General features: G+C 42.6%; 2 protein-coding genes across 2 annotated transcripts; one reads left to right on the forward strand and one right to left on the reverse strand.

The window, feature by feature from the left end:
* The first annotated feature begins 272 nt into the window (after nt 1–272).
* Nucleotides 273–2,442, forward strand: LOC138972252 (uncharacterized). The gene has a single exon (XM_070344970.1). It carries the CDS (start codon nt 506–508, stop codon nt 2,378–2,380), a length of 1,875 nt encoding a protein of 624 aa, XP_070201071.1. The 5' UTR covers nt 273–505; the 3' UTR covers nt 2,381–2,442.
* Nucleotides 2,443–3,605: 1,163 nt separating this feature from the next.
* Nucleotides 3,606–7,298, reverse strand: LOC138973274 (uncharacterized). The gene is made up of 2 exons (XM_070345995.1): nt 5,766–7,298; nt 3,606–4,044 (listed from the first exon to the last, which is right to left on the reverse strand). The coding sequence occupies exon 1, from the start codon at nt 7,001–7,003 to the stop codon at nt 5,810–5,812; it is 1,194 nt and encodes a 397-aa protein (XP_070202096.1). The 5' UTR covers nt 7,004–7,298; the 3' UTR covers nt 3,606–4,044; nt 5,766–5,809.
* Nucleotides 7,299–15,529: the final 8,231 nt, after the last annotated feature.

Below are 15,529 nucleotides of genomic sequence, written 5' to 3' on the forward strand. Positions count from 1 at the left end.
AGGAGATGGCAGTGATGACAGAAGACTTGGTGATGCTGCCATTTTCACATCTGCTGCTACGTCCAGCATTGCTGCCGCTGTGTCCAACGTTGCTCCCACTGGCACCAGAGAATCATCGGTGACTTGCGATGACAGTGGTGATCCTGATTCAGTTCCTGATTGTGATGTTACTGATGACACTACCTCCTTCCCTGGCGGTGGGCATACCTTTGGAATAGTTGCTGTTGGTGCACACTCTGATTTGCTCAGGGCTGAACATGATGACATTGCAGAAGTTGATGAGGACGATGCTTTTTTTGCAAGTACTGATTTAGACTATTCTGATGCAGTCTCTGTTTCAGCTTTGCCAGAAGTTCCTGCTGTTCACGCTTGTAACGATTATATAGATGTGAATAGCTCTGTAGCAAGTGTCAGTGACCCCCATGGTGTTGTAGGTGATGGAAGGGTTCCTCATGAAGGTGACCAGCCTGTCTTTCCTGGAGCCCGTTTAACTCTTGGTGAGAGTATGTTGCTTGTCATGAGCTTCTTGATGAAGTATTCCATTACCGGAGAGTGTTTGAAGGATCTGCTAAACTTGATTAGCCTCCACTGTCCACCTGACAATCTCCTGCCCCGTTCGATTTCTTCCTTCAAGAAATGGTTTGAAGATATAAAGAACCCGCTGAAAGTTCACAAGTATTGTGCTTTTTGTCACATGCTCCTTGGCGAAGAAGATTTTGTTTCAGGTTTGTGTCCAAATGAGGTGTGTAACAAATTTGTTTCTCATGAGTCAGGTATTTCTCATTTCATTGAGCTTCCCATTGCAGATCAGATTGTGTCTTTCTTTCAGAAACCAGGTTTCTTGAAAGATATTCAAAATAGATTTGTCCGCTGTAAAGAGTCTGAAAGCGCAATTGAAGACATATATGATGGTGAGGTCTACAGGCGTCTCTCGGGGGAAGGGCAAATCTTGAGCAGTCCTCACAACCTGTCTTTGATGTGGAATACAGATGGGGTGCAGTGTTTTAGGTCCTCGAACATGACCCTGTGGCCTCTCTTTTTCCAGATCAATGAACTTCCTTACGCACAGAGGATTTCTCCAGAAAACATGGTGTTGGGGGGTCTGTGGTTTGGCAAGTCTAAACCATCAATCATGTCATTCACAGAACCATTTGTGGGCAGCCTTCAAAATCTCGAGAAAGATGGGGTATTTGTTACCCACCCTGATGGGGATTTTGTTTCAAAGGTTTGTGTGATTGGTGGGTCAGCTGATCTTCCAGCCAGAAGTTTAGTTCTGAACACTACTCAATACAATGGCAAACATGGTTGTTGTAAATGCTTACAGCCTGGCGAGACATGCAAAGTGAGTGCTAATGGCCATGTTCATGTTTTCCCTTTTGATGGTACAGACCCCGATGGACCCAAGAGAACCCATGACGGCCATGTTGAGGATGCTGGCATGGCTGCAGAAATCAACAAAACATGCAGAGGTGTGAAGGGGCCATGCTTTTTGATGTGCCTCATGTATTACAATTTGGTTTCTGGTACCTGCATTGATTACATGCATGGAGTTCTCTTGGGCGTGACCAAGCTTTTGCTGAGTCTTTGGTTCATGCCAGAGCATTCAAAGAAGCCATTCTCTTTGTCGTCAAAGCTCAGCACTATGGACGCTCGCATGAAAGCTTTGAGACCACCAAACGTGATTAAACGTCTCCCAAGGTCCATTCAGGAACACCTCAAACACTTCAAGGCGTCTGAACTGCGTTCATGGTTGTTGTACTATTCTCTGCCCTTGTTGCGTGATTTGCAAGGTGAAGAGTACTTCCAGCACTACCTTCTACTGGTCAATGCAGTGTTTCTTCTTCTACAAGAGAGTGTGTCTGAAGATGATGTTGGTAAAGCTGACAGGCTTCTGCAACACTTTTGCTGCACTTTTGCAGCTTTGTATGGAGACAGGTACATGACCTGTAACGTGCACCAGCTCCTTCACCTTCCAGATATGGTGAAGGATATGGGTCCTCTGTGGGTGTATTCATGCTTTTCATTTGAAAATGCAAATGGTCGCCTGTTGAAGATGTTTAACGGAACACAGAAGGTTGACTGGCAGATCATCGATGGTGTTAACCTGCTTCAGAACCTACCTCGTTTTCATGATCGTTTCTTTCGGCAGGATTCTGAAGCTGCTGACTGTCTAAGAATAATGGAAGGTCACAATATCATGAAAGATCGCCGCCTTGAAGATGGTGTATTTCTTGTTGGAGGTTTTCAAAAGAGGAATCTCTCGGTGGATGAAAGCCTTGCTGTGTCTGAGTACATGGGTCATGTCACCTACTCAGTATTTATGCTTCAACAGAGTAAGAATTGGCAAGTTCACCTTTTTTTCAAAAAAGTACTCTCGTGAAAAACTCAGAAACAGCAGAACTATTGCATACCTTGACAAGAGAGGGACAGAGCAGTGTGGCCAGATTGAAAGGACAGACGAGGCTTACCTGGTAAGGTGAAGGCTGGACCTGATTTAGTAGAGGTACACAGACTGCGACGGCTGTTCTAATGATTAGAGAGGACGCATGCGCAACCAATCACCTTTCAGATAACAATATGTTACAAAGTCAAACACATGTTTTGAAATAATTTAGTGCCCTAATTTTATCCCAAATGCGGAGGGAATTACAGTCTCACTTAAGGGTGGGATTAGAACAGCCGTCGCAGTCTGTGTACCTCTACTAAATCAGGTCCAGCCTTCACCTTACCAGGTAAGCCTCGTCTGTCCTTTCAATTTAGTCTCGGTACACAGACTAGACGGCAATTTCTAATGATTTTTTAGAGATTGCCTTTGTGACATATTGCTCAACCTCCAATACAATTTTATATTACATAGAAACTCACCCTAAGCCTTGCAGAAATATGAGTCCAACAGAGACTGCCCCAAATTTACGGTCGCTGCTTTGTGGTAGAAACGTGAAAACGTGGACTCGCTGCTCCAACCTGCAGCTTTGAGGATAACATCCATGGGGACCCCCCGTGATGCTGCAGCTGACGTACTTGCTGCCCGTGTGCTGTGTGCACCAAATACTTGGGTGTCCACATTAGCTCGTGTGAGAACGTCTCTCATCCACCGAGCCAAGGTGTCCTTGCTGATGGGTTTGTAGGGTTTTTGATAGCTCAAAAGCAGTTTGTCTTCGCATCCCCGAAACTCCTTAGTTCTTCGAAGATATTCTTTGAGTACAGACACAATACACAAAGCCTTGTTCTGTGGAAAGGCTAAAAATTCCAGTGGTGCTAAGTGTTTTCCTTTGCGGGAATGTTTTAGCAATACATTCAAATAAAACACACATTTTGAGTTGGAAAGATGCATTGAATTCACTGACAGACTGTGAAGAGTTTGGCATCTTTGCGCAGATAACAGTGCCAAAAGCATTACAAGTTTGTATGACAATTCCTTCAGTGTTATTTGTTCATGTGGATAGTACAATTCCAAATGCTCCAGCACAACATCCACATTCCATGTGGACGCATATTTAGGAAAAGCAGGTCGAAGTTCAAACACACCTTTCACAAACCGTTTCACTAAACAGTGTTCACCAAATTGAGGACATCCTGCAATGTCCAATAACAAGATAGAGCCGATCTGGCCGCACAAATGGCACTATAGCCAAGTCCTGCCCTGAACAGTGTTGCTAGAAAGTTGATCGCATCATTCACAGTCGGCGAAACGGTATGTATACCTCTCCTGCACGCATAGCTTTTCCATTTTGCGATATAGGACGCGTAAACTTTCCTAGTTCCCTCTCTCCATGACGAAAAGATGATATTTGAAGCTTGTGCCGAAAGTCCTGACATTCGATATCTGATCCTGAGACTTCGCAAATGATCAACCTTAAGGACTTTCTCAGTCTGTGTTTTTCCTGAAGATTTGAGGGCATGACTAGCAGATTTTCCCTTGCTGACACAAGCACCGGATTGTTTATCAACATCTTTGCCAGTTTTGGATACCACGGTTGACTGGGCCAGTCTGGAACTACTACAACTCCCGTAGCTTTTTCTTTGTTGATTTTGTGCAGCATGCTGGCAATAACACAAAAGGGTGGAAAAGCATAAAAACGTTTATTAGACCATGATAGAGTGAAAGCATTCACCGCTACAGCTTCTGGATCTGGTCTAAATGATACATATTGAGGGAATTTACAGTTTATCCTTGATGCAAACAAATCTATTTCTGGTTTAGCACCCAGAATATCCAGAGCACTTGTTAAAATGTCAGTCTTCACGGCCCATTCTGTATCTAGATTGTGTACTCTAGATTCTTCATCTGCTTCTACATTTTCTATCCCTGGTATGTATGCCGATGAAACCCAAATGCCTCGCATAATGCAAAATGACCAGATTTCCTTAGCAACTGCATTGCATGTTACCGAAATGGACCCCATTTTGTCAACACATGCAATGGCTGTAACATTGTCCATCATAAGCCTGAGATGAATGTTAGTTTTGTCCCTAGCAAAGGTTTGCAAAGACAGCAGTGCAGCTTTCAATTCCAGAATATTGATGTGCTGCTGTGCTTCTTGTTGATTCCATAGTCCACCTGTTCTACCTTGACTACACGAACAACCCCAGCCTTTCTTTGATGCATCAGTGAACATTATGAAATCTGGGTCACCATGATCAGTGTCCACATCATTAACAGATGACATGATATTCTCCCTCCACCATAACATTTCGGTTTTGGCTTCGGCAGAGAACTCCACAGAGGAGTCATAATCATTATTGTTTTGCTTCAAAGCAGCAATTTTATCGTGTTCCATGCATCTGTACCAGAGAGGACCAAATTTCACCGCCTGAAAAGCAGACACTACTTGCCCAATGAACTTTGCGAGTGTTCTTACTGTGGCATACCCCTGATGTAACAGCTCAGTGGCTAGTTTATGTATCCTTTCCTTCCTCTCTGTTGTTAAAGTGACTGTCATGTCCTCTGAATCAATTTCAACCCCAAGATATCTTATTTTATGGGAAGGTATCAAAACAGATTTCACCGGATGCACAACAAATCCTAATTTTTCCAGAAGAGACAATGACTCTTTTACATTTTGCACACATTCTTTTTCAGAATCTCCAAAAAGTAATGTATCATCAATGAAGATTGTTGAAAGAAATCCTAGTCTATGTAACTGGGCCATGACTGGTTTCAGTAACTTTGTGAACAAACGTGGGCAGGGTGCTAGTCCGTTTGGACATGCAGTGAAAACAAATACTTCTCCTTTCCAGAGAAACTTCAAATATTTCTGAGATGCTTTATTTACCGGCACTGAAAAATAAGCATCTTTGAGATCCAAAGAACAGAAGAAGCAATTTCTGGTGACTAGCTCCAAAGCTGTCTTCAGTGTTTCCATTTTGAAATGCTGATAAATCATGTTTTCATTCAAATCTCTCAGATTTAAAATTAATCTCCATGTATTATTCTTTTTTGGTCTCACAAAAATTGGAGACAGAAAATCATCCTCCGAGTGATCTGTTTTTCTTATCACCCCTTTTTGTAGAAGTTCGACAATTTCTGAATCAATTGCTGTTGTCTGTTCTTTGGAAAAATTATAGTTTTGAGGATTTTTTCTCTGTACAGGGGTCTCTGTGAAATCAATATTTATCCCTTGTACCATTTCCAAAATGTCTTTATCTATTGAGACTTCCTTCCAAGAGGGAAGGCAGTAACGAATTTGACCTGCTTGAAAATGATCTGCTTGTTCCTGTAATCTATTTTTAATGTTTTCAACTTCATCATAAAACTCCCTCACCTCTTTGTCTTTGCACACATCGGGAGTTTTTGAAACTTCTGTGTCTACTGTTTTCCTCTGAATTTTCCGAATCCCCGATTCTGACCTCTCCCCCGAGCTCTGGGACTGAAAGACTGCCCTCGTTGATTTCCGTATGTGTTCCCTTGACCTAAAAAAGGCCTACCACCGTGCCCCTTGCGCTGGTATGGTTGGAAACGATTGTTGTAGCTTGAAGTGTGCGGAGTTTTCATCTTGTAATTCTCCTTAGCACCTTTGATCGCTTTCTCGATATCCCCGCCAAAAAGCATGTCCCGACTCGGGAGATTTTCGTTTGTGCAAATAGCTGCCATGTCCTTTGGCAGAACGCGAGCTAATTGGTATTTACGGCGGATGCTGAGCTCTTGCTGCGCTGTTCCCAACAGACAGATAACATCACCACACGCGGACAACATCCCATTCAGTTCTGCCCTGAACTTCGTACTCTCTACTGTCACGGTACTACTGCTGTTGTCAGTGCACCCCTCTTTTGTGAAGGTGTGAAGTTTGCTTGTTGCCGTAACAAGTGCTGCGGTTGATTTAGAAATCAGCTTCTGTACATTGAGCAGTCGCGTGTCATTTTGTCTTGCACCTCTGTCGAGGTTTGCTTTCCCTATCACCTCCTCATTAAGGATAGGAGCCTTTATTTCCACACAGTTTGCCGGAATAAGGATACTTTCCATCTTGTCCTTGAGCTTTTGGTCTGGTAATTTGACAGTGAATCTGCTTTTAGTGATGTTTGCGAGCTTCTCATCCACTACACCACCTATTTTCTCTTCAACTTCCAAGTCTGCCTCCATCGCAGCAAAAATATCATCAAGCTGATCCGCTGACTGAGCTGATGCTTTGACACAAAAGTCAAATTCTGATTCTGTTGAAACCTCTGCCACAGAACCTCTGCCGGGGTCAACAATTGCTTCATTTTTCTTCACTTTTTCCACGGTAGCACCGCTGGAACAATCTCCGATAGAAACACCGGTAGCACCGCATGAAACGGAGAAAGACTGATCGCCAAGATCACTGTTTTCAGATTGATTTTCATCATCACCATTGTTACAAAAGAGATCGTCATATTTCGATTCCAGAGATTTCAGTTTATCCAAAAATGGACTCATGATCGACCCCATCAAATCACGCACAGTTTCCACCATTTCATTGTTAATGTTTTGTCCACCACTTGTACTAGCAGACTCCGCATCCTTTTTTGCTGCGGAATCCGCCATCTTCAAAAAATAGAAACCGGCGAGCGTCCGGCGTGAAATGTAATCATGAAAAATCAGTTCTCACCTTGACTCATCCGAGCTAATGACATCGTCCTCACGAAACAAAACACTCTGAGGCACACATCACAAAGAAAAAAGTTCACCCAACACATTATAATCCAAATGAATAATCCATTTCTATGAGCACTGAAACTTTCTGAAAGCTTCCTGGTAACGCGCGAAACCAAAAGTGATTGGTTGCGCATGCGTCCTCTCTAATCATTAGAAATTGCCGTCTAGTCTGTGTACCGAGACTAAATTGCATTTTACATGCAAATGTATCCCTTTTGTTCTGTGCATGGTGTGGTCTCAAAATTATGTGATTGCGTTCTTGTTGAAAATGTTGCGCTGATCCATCCTCATAAGAAAGTTCAGGGAGCTGACTCAATTCTTGCTCGTGACGACATCTCAGGTGCTGATGTTGATTTCATTACAGCACTTCAACCCTGTGATCTCAGCCGTCTTTCTGTGGTTCCCATTCAGAACATTTTACGAATGTGTGTTCTGGTGGAACCAAAGGGTCAGCCAATCGTGTATGCTTGTTCCATGCCCAACAGTTGTGAACATGACTAGTACACGCAGGAGTTGAGGCTAGCAAGAAAAGAAGGTCCAAAGAGGCATGGGGGTCTGTCTGCATGTGCATACTCTATGTGAGGTGCTTGTTGCATCCTTCTTTTAGAGATAATGAATGCTAAGGGAGAGAAAATTAAAGGTGGTTTATAATGATCCTGGACTAATTTGTGGTACAGTGGAACCCCCATTTTACGACCTTCAAATATCTGAGAAAATCAGGTCTTAAAATGGAGGGAGTCTTAAAATGGAGATAGATTTACAGGGGCTATGAACAGAGTATCTGAGAAAGGAGGAAGACTTAAATTGGGGGGTCTTAAAAGGGGGGTTCCACTGTACATGTACATACATGTATTATTATCTCTAATTTGTTTTAGTGTTTGTGTCATGAATCGCTTGGTCACTGACATTGCCAGTGAAAGGATGTCTAATTGAATGGTCACACTTTTGTCAAAATAACCTCTGCTACATACCCAATCCTCATATAGCTTTGTCACTTAATGTGGTAATTGTGCCCTGAGATTATTAATGACCCTTTCTTTGGCCTAGTTACAAGAATCAATACTCTGACAAGGGAAAAAACCTCTGTACATTTTCCTTTGAATTGCAGCAAGTCCTTTGGAGACCATATTTTTCAGTTATGATGTTGTTTTACCTTGTACAATGTATGTGATGATTTTGTTAAAATAATATTTTTGAAACTTCATTCTTTTAATATTCATTGTGTTGATTACACGATGTGTAATTTGCCTATTTGGGACTTCTCATGTGTAAATTAGGTCTGAGTTAGGGACTGTTACGTACTTTCATCTTAGCCTCTCCGGACTTGTGTTCTGTCATTTAAGGCATGAATTTTGTGAGTCTAGTGATGTGTTTGATGAATAGTTCCCTATTCCGTGCTTCTGATTGAAATAAAGTGTACCCTTTTTGTACTTCAGTGGTTTTCTGAAATTGTATTTTGCCTAAATGTGTGTGTTATAATGTGAAACTATCACCTTTGTGTAGGCAATTGAGTTCTGAGCATTTTGATACCCAATATGACGTTTTTACTGAAATAACAATTTTATGAAGGATTTTTACAACTTTTTTTACTTCCCTGGGACTTAGACAAATATTGAGCTAATAGCACCACAGGCGTTTTTTTTCTAAGTCCAAACCTGTTCAAAAATTTTCTAAGTCCCAAGTCATATACTGTTCAAAAAAAGAAACGCATTGCTTGTAATATTTGGTTAATTTAGTTATATGGCTACAAGGATATCCACCAAACTGCAGAAAATGTTTATCTGGTCGTCGACCTTTCGTCCATTGCCACAAGTGAGCTCTGCACGTGACGCATGCGTTATCAGTGGCTACAATGTCAAAATTGCTCATTTGGCATGACCACTCGTCATGCTTCTGTGTGTTCACGTGAAACTCGGGGAATATTGAGCTCTCACCATGTCTTCCAAAACCCATAAAAGCGGATTGTTCGCCACAAAGAAATCAGACGACAATTCAGCGACGAAAGATGGCCCGATTGAGCAGAGAAGACCGCCAAATTGCATTGGGTCGTTTACAAGCAGGCCAAAGTCAAAGTGCAATCGCCAGGCACTTCCACGTGTCCCAGAGCACCATCAGTAGACTGTGGGTCAGGTTTCAAGCCACTGGCTCCGTTGCTGACTTGCCACGAGCGGGAAGACCAAGGGCAACAACTGCTGCTCACGACCGCTTCATACGGCTCCGCCACCTCCGGAATCGTTTCCTGTCGGCCTCATCTTCTGTCCAGGCTCTCCCCGGGCCACACCGATTATCGGACCAGACCGTGCGGAACCGCCTGCATGAAGCTGGTTTGAGAGCTCGCAGACCTCACAGAGGAGCTGTCCTCACCCGCCGCCATCGCCAGAACCGAGTGCAGTGGGGCAACCAGCACCTTCGCTGAACCGTCCGGAATCACTGGAGACACGTGTGGTTCAGCGACGAGTCCTACTTCCTCCTCCAGCGACATGATGGTCGGAGGAGGGTCTACCGGAGAGTAAACGAACGTTACGCGCTCAACTGTGTGGATGAGGCACCCGTTCATGGTGGTGGAGGCGTCATGGTGTGGGGGGCGATCAATACCGCTGGAAGGAGCACCCTGGTGCACGTCCAAGGGCGCATAACTGCCCAGCGATACGTGGAGGAAATTCTGCGCCCACACGCCCTTCCTCTTCTGGCTGACCAGGATGCCATATTCCAGCAGGACAACGCTCGCCCGCACACAGCACGACTCACCACCCAGTTCCTCACCGACCACCATGTCCAGGTGCTTCCCTGGCCATCCATGTCGCCAGACATGAACCCGATAGAACACCTCTGGGATGAATTGGACAGACGTGTGCGCAGGCGAGAAGAAGCGCCGGCAAATCACCGCGATCTATTGCAGGCACTTCAGGAGGAGTGGGACACCATCCCACAGCAAGATAATTATCCGGCATCTGATCCAGTCCATGCCCAGAAGGTGCCGGGCAGTTGTTGCTGCTCAAGGCAGTCACACCCCCTACTGACTTGACAGCCTCGGCACCCAATCGTATTGATTGACTGATTGATTTGAAGATGCAAATGAACTGTGTGTGCATTTAACTGTGTCCATACCAAATTTCAAACAAATAATCTAAATATTGGATTTTCTGTTAATTTTTTTGAAAAATAAAACAAATTTGGCAAGTAGCAACTATGCGTTTCTTTTTTTGAACAGTATATAAGATTCTTATAAGTTCATACATCAAACTTACACACTCCTTTGCCTGTCAAACTTCATATAAGAGGCATATAAGATTCTTATATGAATTCTTGCCTCTGTCTTATAAGAATCATATATGAAACCTAGACCTACATCTCACATATACAAAGTTTAGCGCCTCATATAAGAATCATATAAGAGACATATAAGATTCTTATAAGAATCTTATATGTTTCTTATATGTTCATATAAGTCAGTTTCGTACGGGTTGTTATCTAACACTATTTCTGAACACTGTAACCACTTTAACACTTTTAATTTATGTTTGACTGTGTTCCATGCTTCAAATTGGGCTTCAAAAATGGATACATAAGGTTTTTTTTCCAAATTCACCTGTAAAATCACTATGTTTGATGTTCTATTTTGCTTCCCTATTTCTCTTCTTCAGTTTGTGATCATCCAATTGTTTTTTTGTTTACATATTCACAATACAATATCACAATTTCTTCAGTAGGGTTTGCGTGAAAAAATCTCATACCTTTGCTCAAACTTCAGTCGTTATCTCAAAATTTTGCGCGACAAGCACTATTCATTTTTTCATTTCCTGATAAATCAAACATTGAACTAACATAAAAAGAAACCTTTAAAACTGCCTAACCATTTTGAAATAGGGCCTCAGGTGTGTACTCCAGCCTTAACACAATACGCTACCGCGCTAATCTGGCGTGTCAATATCACTACGTTTTGCATGTGGAAGGTGAGCGATTTCCTTCACGCGGGGATTGACGAAGCTGTACTGTCTTGGTGAAAAAATACAGTGCGTTCAGTTTCATCCCGTGAGTTCGACAGCTTGACTAAATGTAGTAATTTCGTCTTACGCTACTTGTTTCTTTTTGATCTCAGTTGCATGCAGGCTGCTTCAACCCTTTCATGGATTTCAGGATCTTTTCCGTGCGCACTTGTTCTTGTGCTTGCGTGTACACACGAAGGGGGTTAAGTCACTAAGCAGGTCTGCACATAAGTTGACCTGGGAGATCGGAGCAATTTCCACTCTTAACCCACCAGGCGGCAGCGACCGGGATTCGAACTCACGACTTCCCGATTAGGAGGACGACATCTTACCACCACACAACTGCGCCTGTCTACAGTCTAAGCATAAACCTTTGAATTCTGGGAGGACACTGGTTCAGTTTTCAAAAGGTCTTTGATCAGTCTCACCTTCGCACTGCTTTCCATAGATGTACTAATGAAATTGTTCAAATACTATGCAAATACTGTGTCTATTGTTTTTTTCTCTATTTGCGCAGAGGTATGTTCAGCTTGTGTGAGTGCTCTTGATTCATACGCAACTACATGTCATCTCATGGCAAACTTTGCCCACTGGTTGACGCTGTTCGCTTGGTGACTGCTAACACTTACCTGCTAGTCAGGAGATTCGTGGCAAAATACTTCTGATTGTTTAAAACAAAAAAGCGTGAACATTGGCACAAAATGTACTTTTTCAAATTCTCTATTTAACAAGAGAATGACACAAGTGATCAAATCTATACTCGTCATAAAAAGTAACGCTACTTATCCTACAACTTGTATACTCCCAGTTTCTGTCAAAATCAGGCCTGTAAAATCAGCAAGAGGGAAGATTTTTGCATTCTTTATTTCATGAGAGGATGACAACATGAGTAAGTCAGCATGCTTACACTCATCATTCAAAATCATGCATCATTACCTACAATTGGACTCATAATTCGCAAGTGACCATCGCGGGAAAACAAGAACAATACACCCTTTTTAGTATCCCCTGCTGCCGAATACACAATAAAGGAGGCACAACGGCTCAAAGCTAATGACAAGAACATCAAAGTATCAACACCATCATATACTATTCACAAGTGTAGTCGCTGCGGCAGAGACTGTCACTCGCGCATCAGCCTACAATACACAACCACACCAGGCGCTGGAACAACAGTACTGCTTATTCATCCCAGGAGCAGATCCATGGCCCCACGGGACCGATAGATGCTGACGGCTGCCGAATAACACCAGAAAACGAGCATCAACCGATTAGACAGGGTCATGACATTTAAATCTATACTCAACTAAAAATTAAAAATTAAAATAAAAAATGTGTTACTGCCGGTTCGGTATCAGGTCCACAAAACGAGTAAAGCTTTTTGTATTCTTCATAGAAATGAGTAAATCAGCGCCCTGCAGTCCGGACTGACGATCAAACAGCGAACGACAAGAAGAAGAAGTAAATCAGCAGGCTTATAATATACTCATCCTAAAACAATGATGCACCATTCCCTGAAATCGGACATAGAATGCTTAGGTTACTCAATTGCAAAAAGAACAAGAACACGCACTTTTTATGTGCAGAAAAACACCCAAAACACGCAGTCTCACGTCTGTAGTAACGGCTAAATACACCATTGACAGAACGTTTGTTTTACTTCAAGGCACGCGTTGTTCGTAACTCTCTCAAAAAGTACAAATCTGCCCATGCGTCAACTTCTCAAACTTCTAATCAGTGAGTTGGCAATATTTGATCTTATCCATATTTGAAAAAATCCCCAAAAAAGAGACTGCCAACGTTCCAAAATTCAAACATTCGTTGGGTCAAAATATCTGTGAATGCATTGTTTTGTTAATAACAAACGTTCCAACAACCTACCTTTCTTGATTTTTAATTCTATGCATATTTGCTTATCAAAGCAGATTATTGGATCGACAAGACCTGTAACAATGTCGGACAATGTTCCAAGTGATCATTCAGTTTAGGACATCGAAAATACTTAATTGACAACTTTATTCAGTAAACGTTCGTATAGCTGATGTCTCTTGCATCGTTTATCACAGGCGTCACGTCTGTATACGAACCATCACAGGTACACAGATGATGAACCCGAAAACAAAAAATTGCAAGGTATCCTTCACTGATCTTCAGCTGCTGTGCGCCACTCGACGGCAATATCTGGTGGGCAGGGTCCGAGAGGTGTTGCGCACTGCCCGTATTGTTGTGTTTCCTTGCCAGGATTTTCCTGACTATTGTGTGAAACAAAGAATCACGCACGCACACTAACCCGAACAAGCACGAAATGGGCAGGCATGTACTTTGAAATATATGTTTGTGTATGCAAGAGCAGCCAGCGAAGCACCCCCCCCCCCCTTCCATCCGCCACATCCCCAACACACATAGTCGCACAAATGCATGGACGCACGCACACACGCATCAAAGCATGTACAGACACGAAAACACACGAACTTGAAGCACCAACATCTTCCCTGACATGTAACCCCTCCCTACAGTAACACACACACACACACACACACACACACACACACACACACACACACACACACAGAAAGGTGCATAAATGCATACATACACGCATACACACACACGCAGGCACAGACTCGTACACACAAACTAGAACATGCACGCATGAAAACCAATTCAGTATGTTTTGTCGATCTCTCCGTGTACTGCTTGTCTGTCGCGATTTCTACGGCAGGTGTCGACGGTGCCCGTGTAGAACTGCTGTCTATACTTTTCTTTGTTTCTCATCAGATTGCTTTGCGGGGAGAGGTTAGGTTAATATGGAAGTCTGCGCCAATGGTTCCCCTTTTCTTCGCTGGCTGACTTTTAACAGCATCAATCATGTTTTACTGTGCGCGTTCCATCGCGATTGCGGCTGAGAATTTAAAAAAAATAACAGGCACTTGAAGCGAACGTACACTTGCCTAAAGTTCAAGTGTTGCAATCTTTCAGCACAATCATGGGTGAGCCTACAAAGGAGTTTTTGTAACACACCAAATTTCGATTCATGAGCCTGTCTAGCCCTTCCAGTCAGTCTGGATCACATCCGGTGCGAGCATTGGAAAAAAATGTGAATCTAAACTAACAGGTTCTTTTCTATAACCGAAGAAGGTGTGTCAAGGGAGAAAAAAACCTCATTTCTTATAACCGGTACTTTCTTATAATGGAGTTTCTTTTATCCGGAGAATTTTAAAGGAAGAAAGAAAGCATTTGGTAGGGAAAATAAAAGTCATTTTTGTAAGCAATGTTTCTTATACGTGATGTTCTTATATATGGGTTCGACTGTAGTGTTTAGCATAGAGACTGTCATGTGAATTGAGAAAGGAATCAAACGTCAAGCATCGGTCTTGGATAGCCAGACAATATATCTATGAAGAGACGTTAAAAAAAGTAACCAACCTTGCACCCGGCTCCCTTTAGTTGTGCGTACCTGGGATTGTTTTCAAGAAACATAAGTGGTTTTTTTTATGGATCACCAGATTCCCGGGAACTTTTGGCTTCTGAGAAAAGAAAATCCACCACAACTTTTTTTTTTTTAAACAGCAACAAGACATTTCTTTGCAGTAAGTAAACCATACGGGCGTAGCTGATAGAAAAAAGAAATTCCACAAAATGGATTTTTTTCTAAAGCTGCAACACGAAATCTTTCTGCAGTAGGTAAGCCAAACGCGTGGATCATTTGAAAAAAAGAAAATCCACGAAATGAATTTTTCTAAAGCAGCGACAAAATATGTCTCTGCAGTGGGCAAACAAAACGTGCAGGTTCATTTGGGAAAAAAAAGAAGAATGTTTCCAAAGCAGTATATTAAGAAATCTGTCTTTAGTAGGTTACCCAAACGGCGAACATCCCACAACTCTGAATACAAAGCGTTCAGGTTTTGTAAGATGCTAGCTAGCTGTACGTTCACAGCATTGCGAAGGTAACTCCAACACAGGCGCCGTGATGAGTTACAAAGAATCAAAGATGTCCTTTAATCTAACCTTCAAGGCGGTCCTTAATTAAGCCAGAAGTCGACTTCGCGAAGTCTCTTTACAGAAAACTCAGTGCTAAAGCTTTGTGCGGCCAGTTTCGCAAAGTATGCTTAGCGCAGTCGACTTCGCCCAGTTAAGGCAAGGCTTCACCGTGGACGACCCAGAGCCTCACACAAGTGTCTGCATCTCTAAAACAATTGGGAGTTTTTGATTGAGACTTCATGCAATCATCAAACACCATAGAACCTTGCTATTGACCAATTTTTAAAGGACTATAATTATGTGTAAAAAACACACCAAAAAACAATGACGTCATTTGAACTACACAGACCGGACGTTGCGAGTTGTGGACGACCTATATGGAATTAAAGAAGACTTTTAACAGTGTGTAGCCATATTCGGATGGCGTGGGTCGTACACGACCCATACT

The sequence above is a fragment of the Littorina saxatilis genome, linkage group LG8, assembly GCF_037325665.1.
Source record: "Littorina saxatilis isolate snail1 linkage group LG8, US_GU_Lsax_2.0, whole genome shotgun sequence".
Taxonomy (NCBI): domain Eukaryota; kingdom Metazoa; phylum Mollusca; class Gastropoda; order Littorinimorpha; family Littorinidae; genus Littorina; species Littorina saxatilis.

Coding starts and splice junctions, on each gene's coding strand:
- LOC138972252 (XM_070344970.1), top strand. CDS start 506: ATGTTGCTTGTCATGAGCTTCTTGATGAAGTATTCCATTACCGGAGAG.
- LOC138973274 (XM_070345995.1), bottom strand. CDS start 7,003: ATGGCGGATTCCGCAGCAAAAAAGGATGCGGAGTCTGCTAGTACAAGT.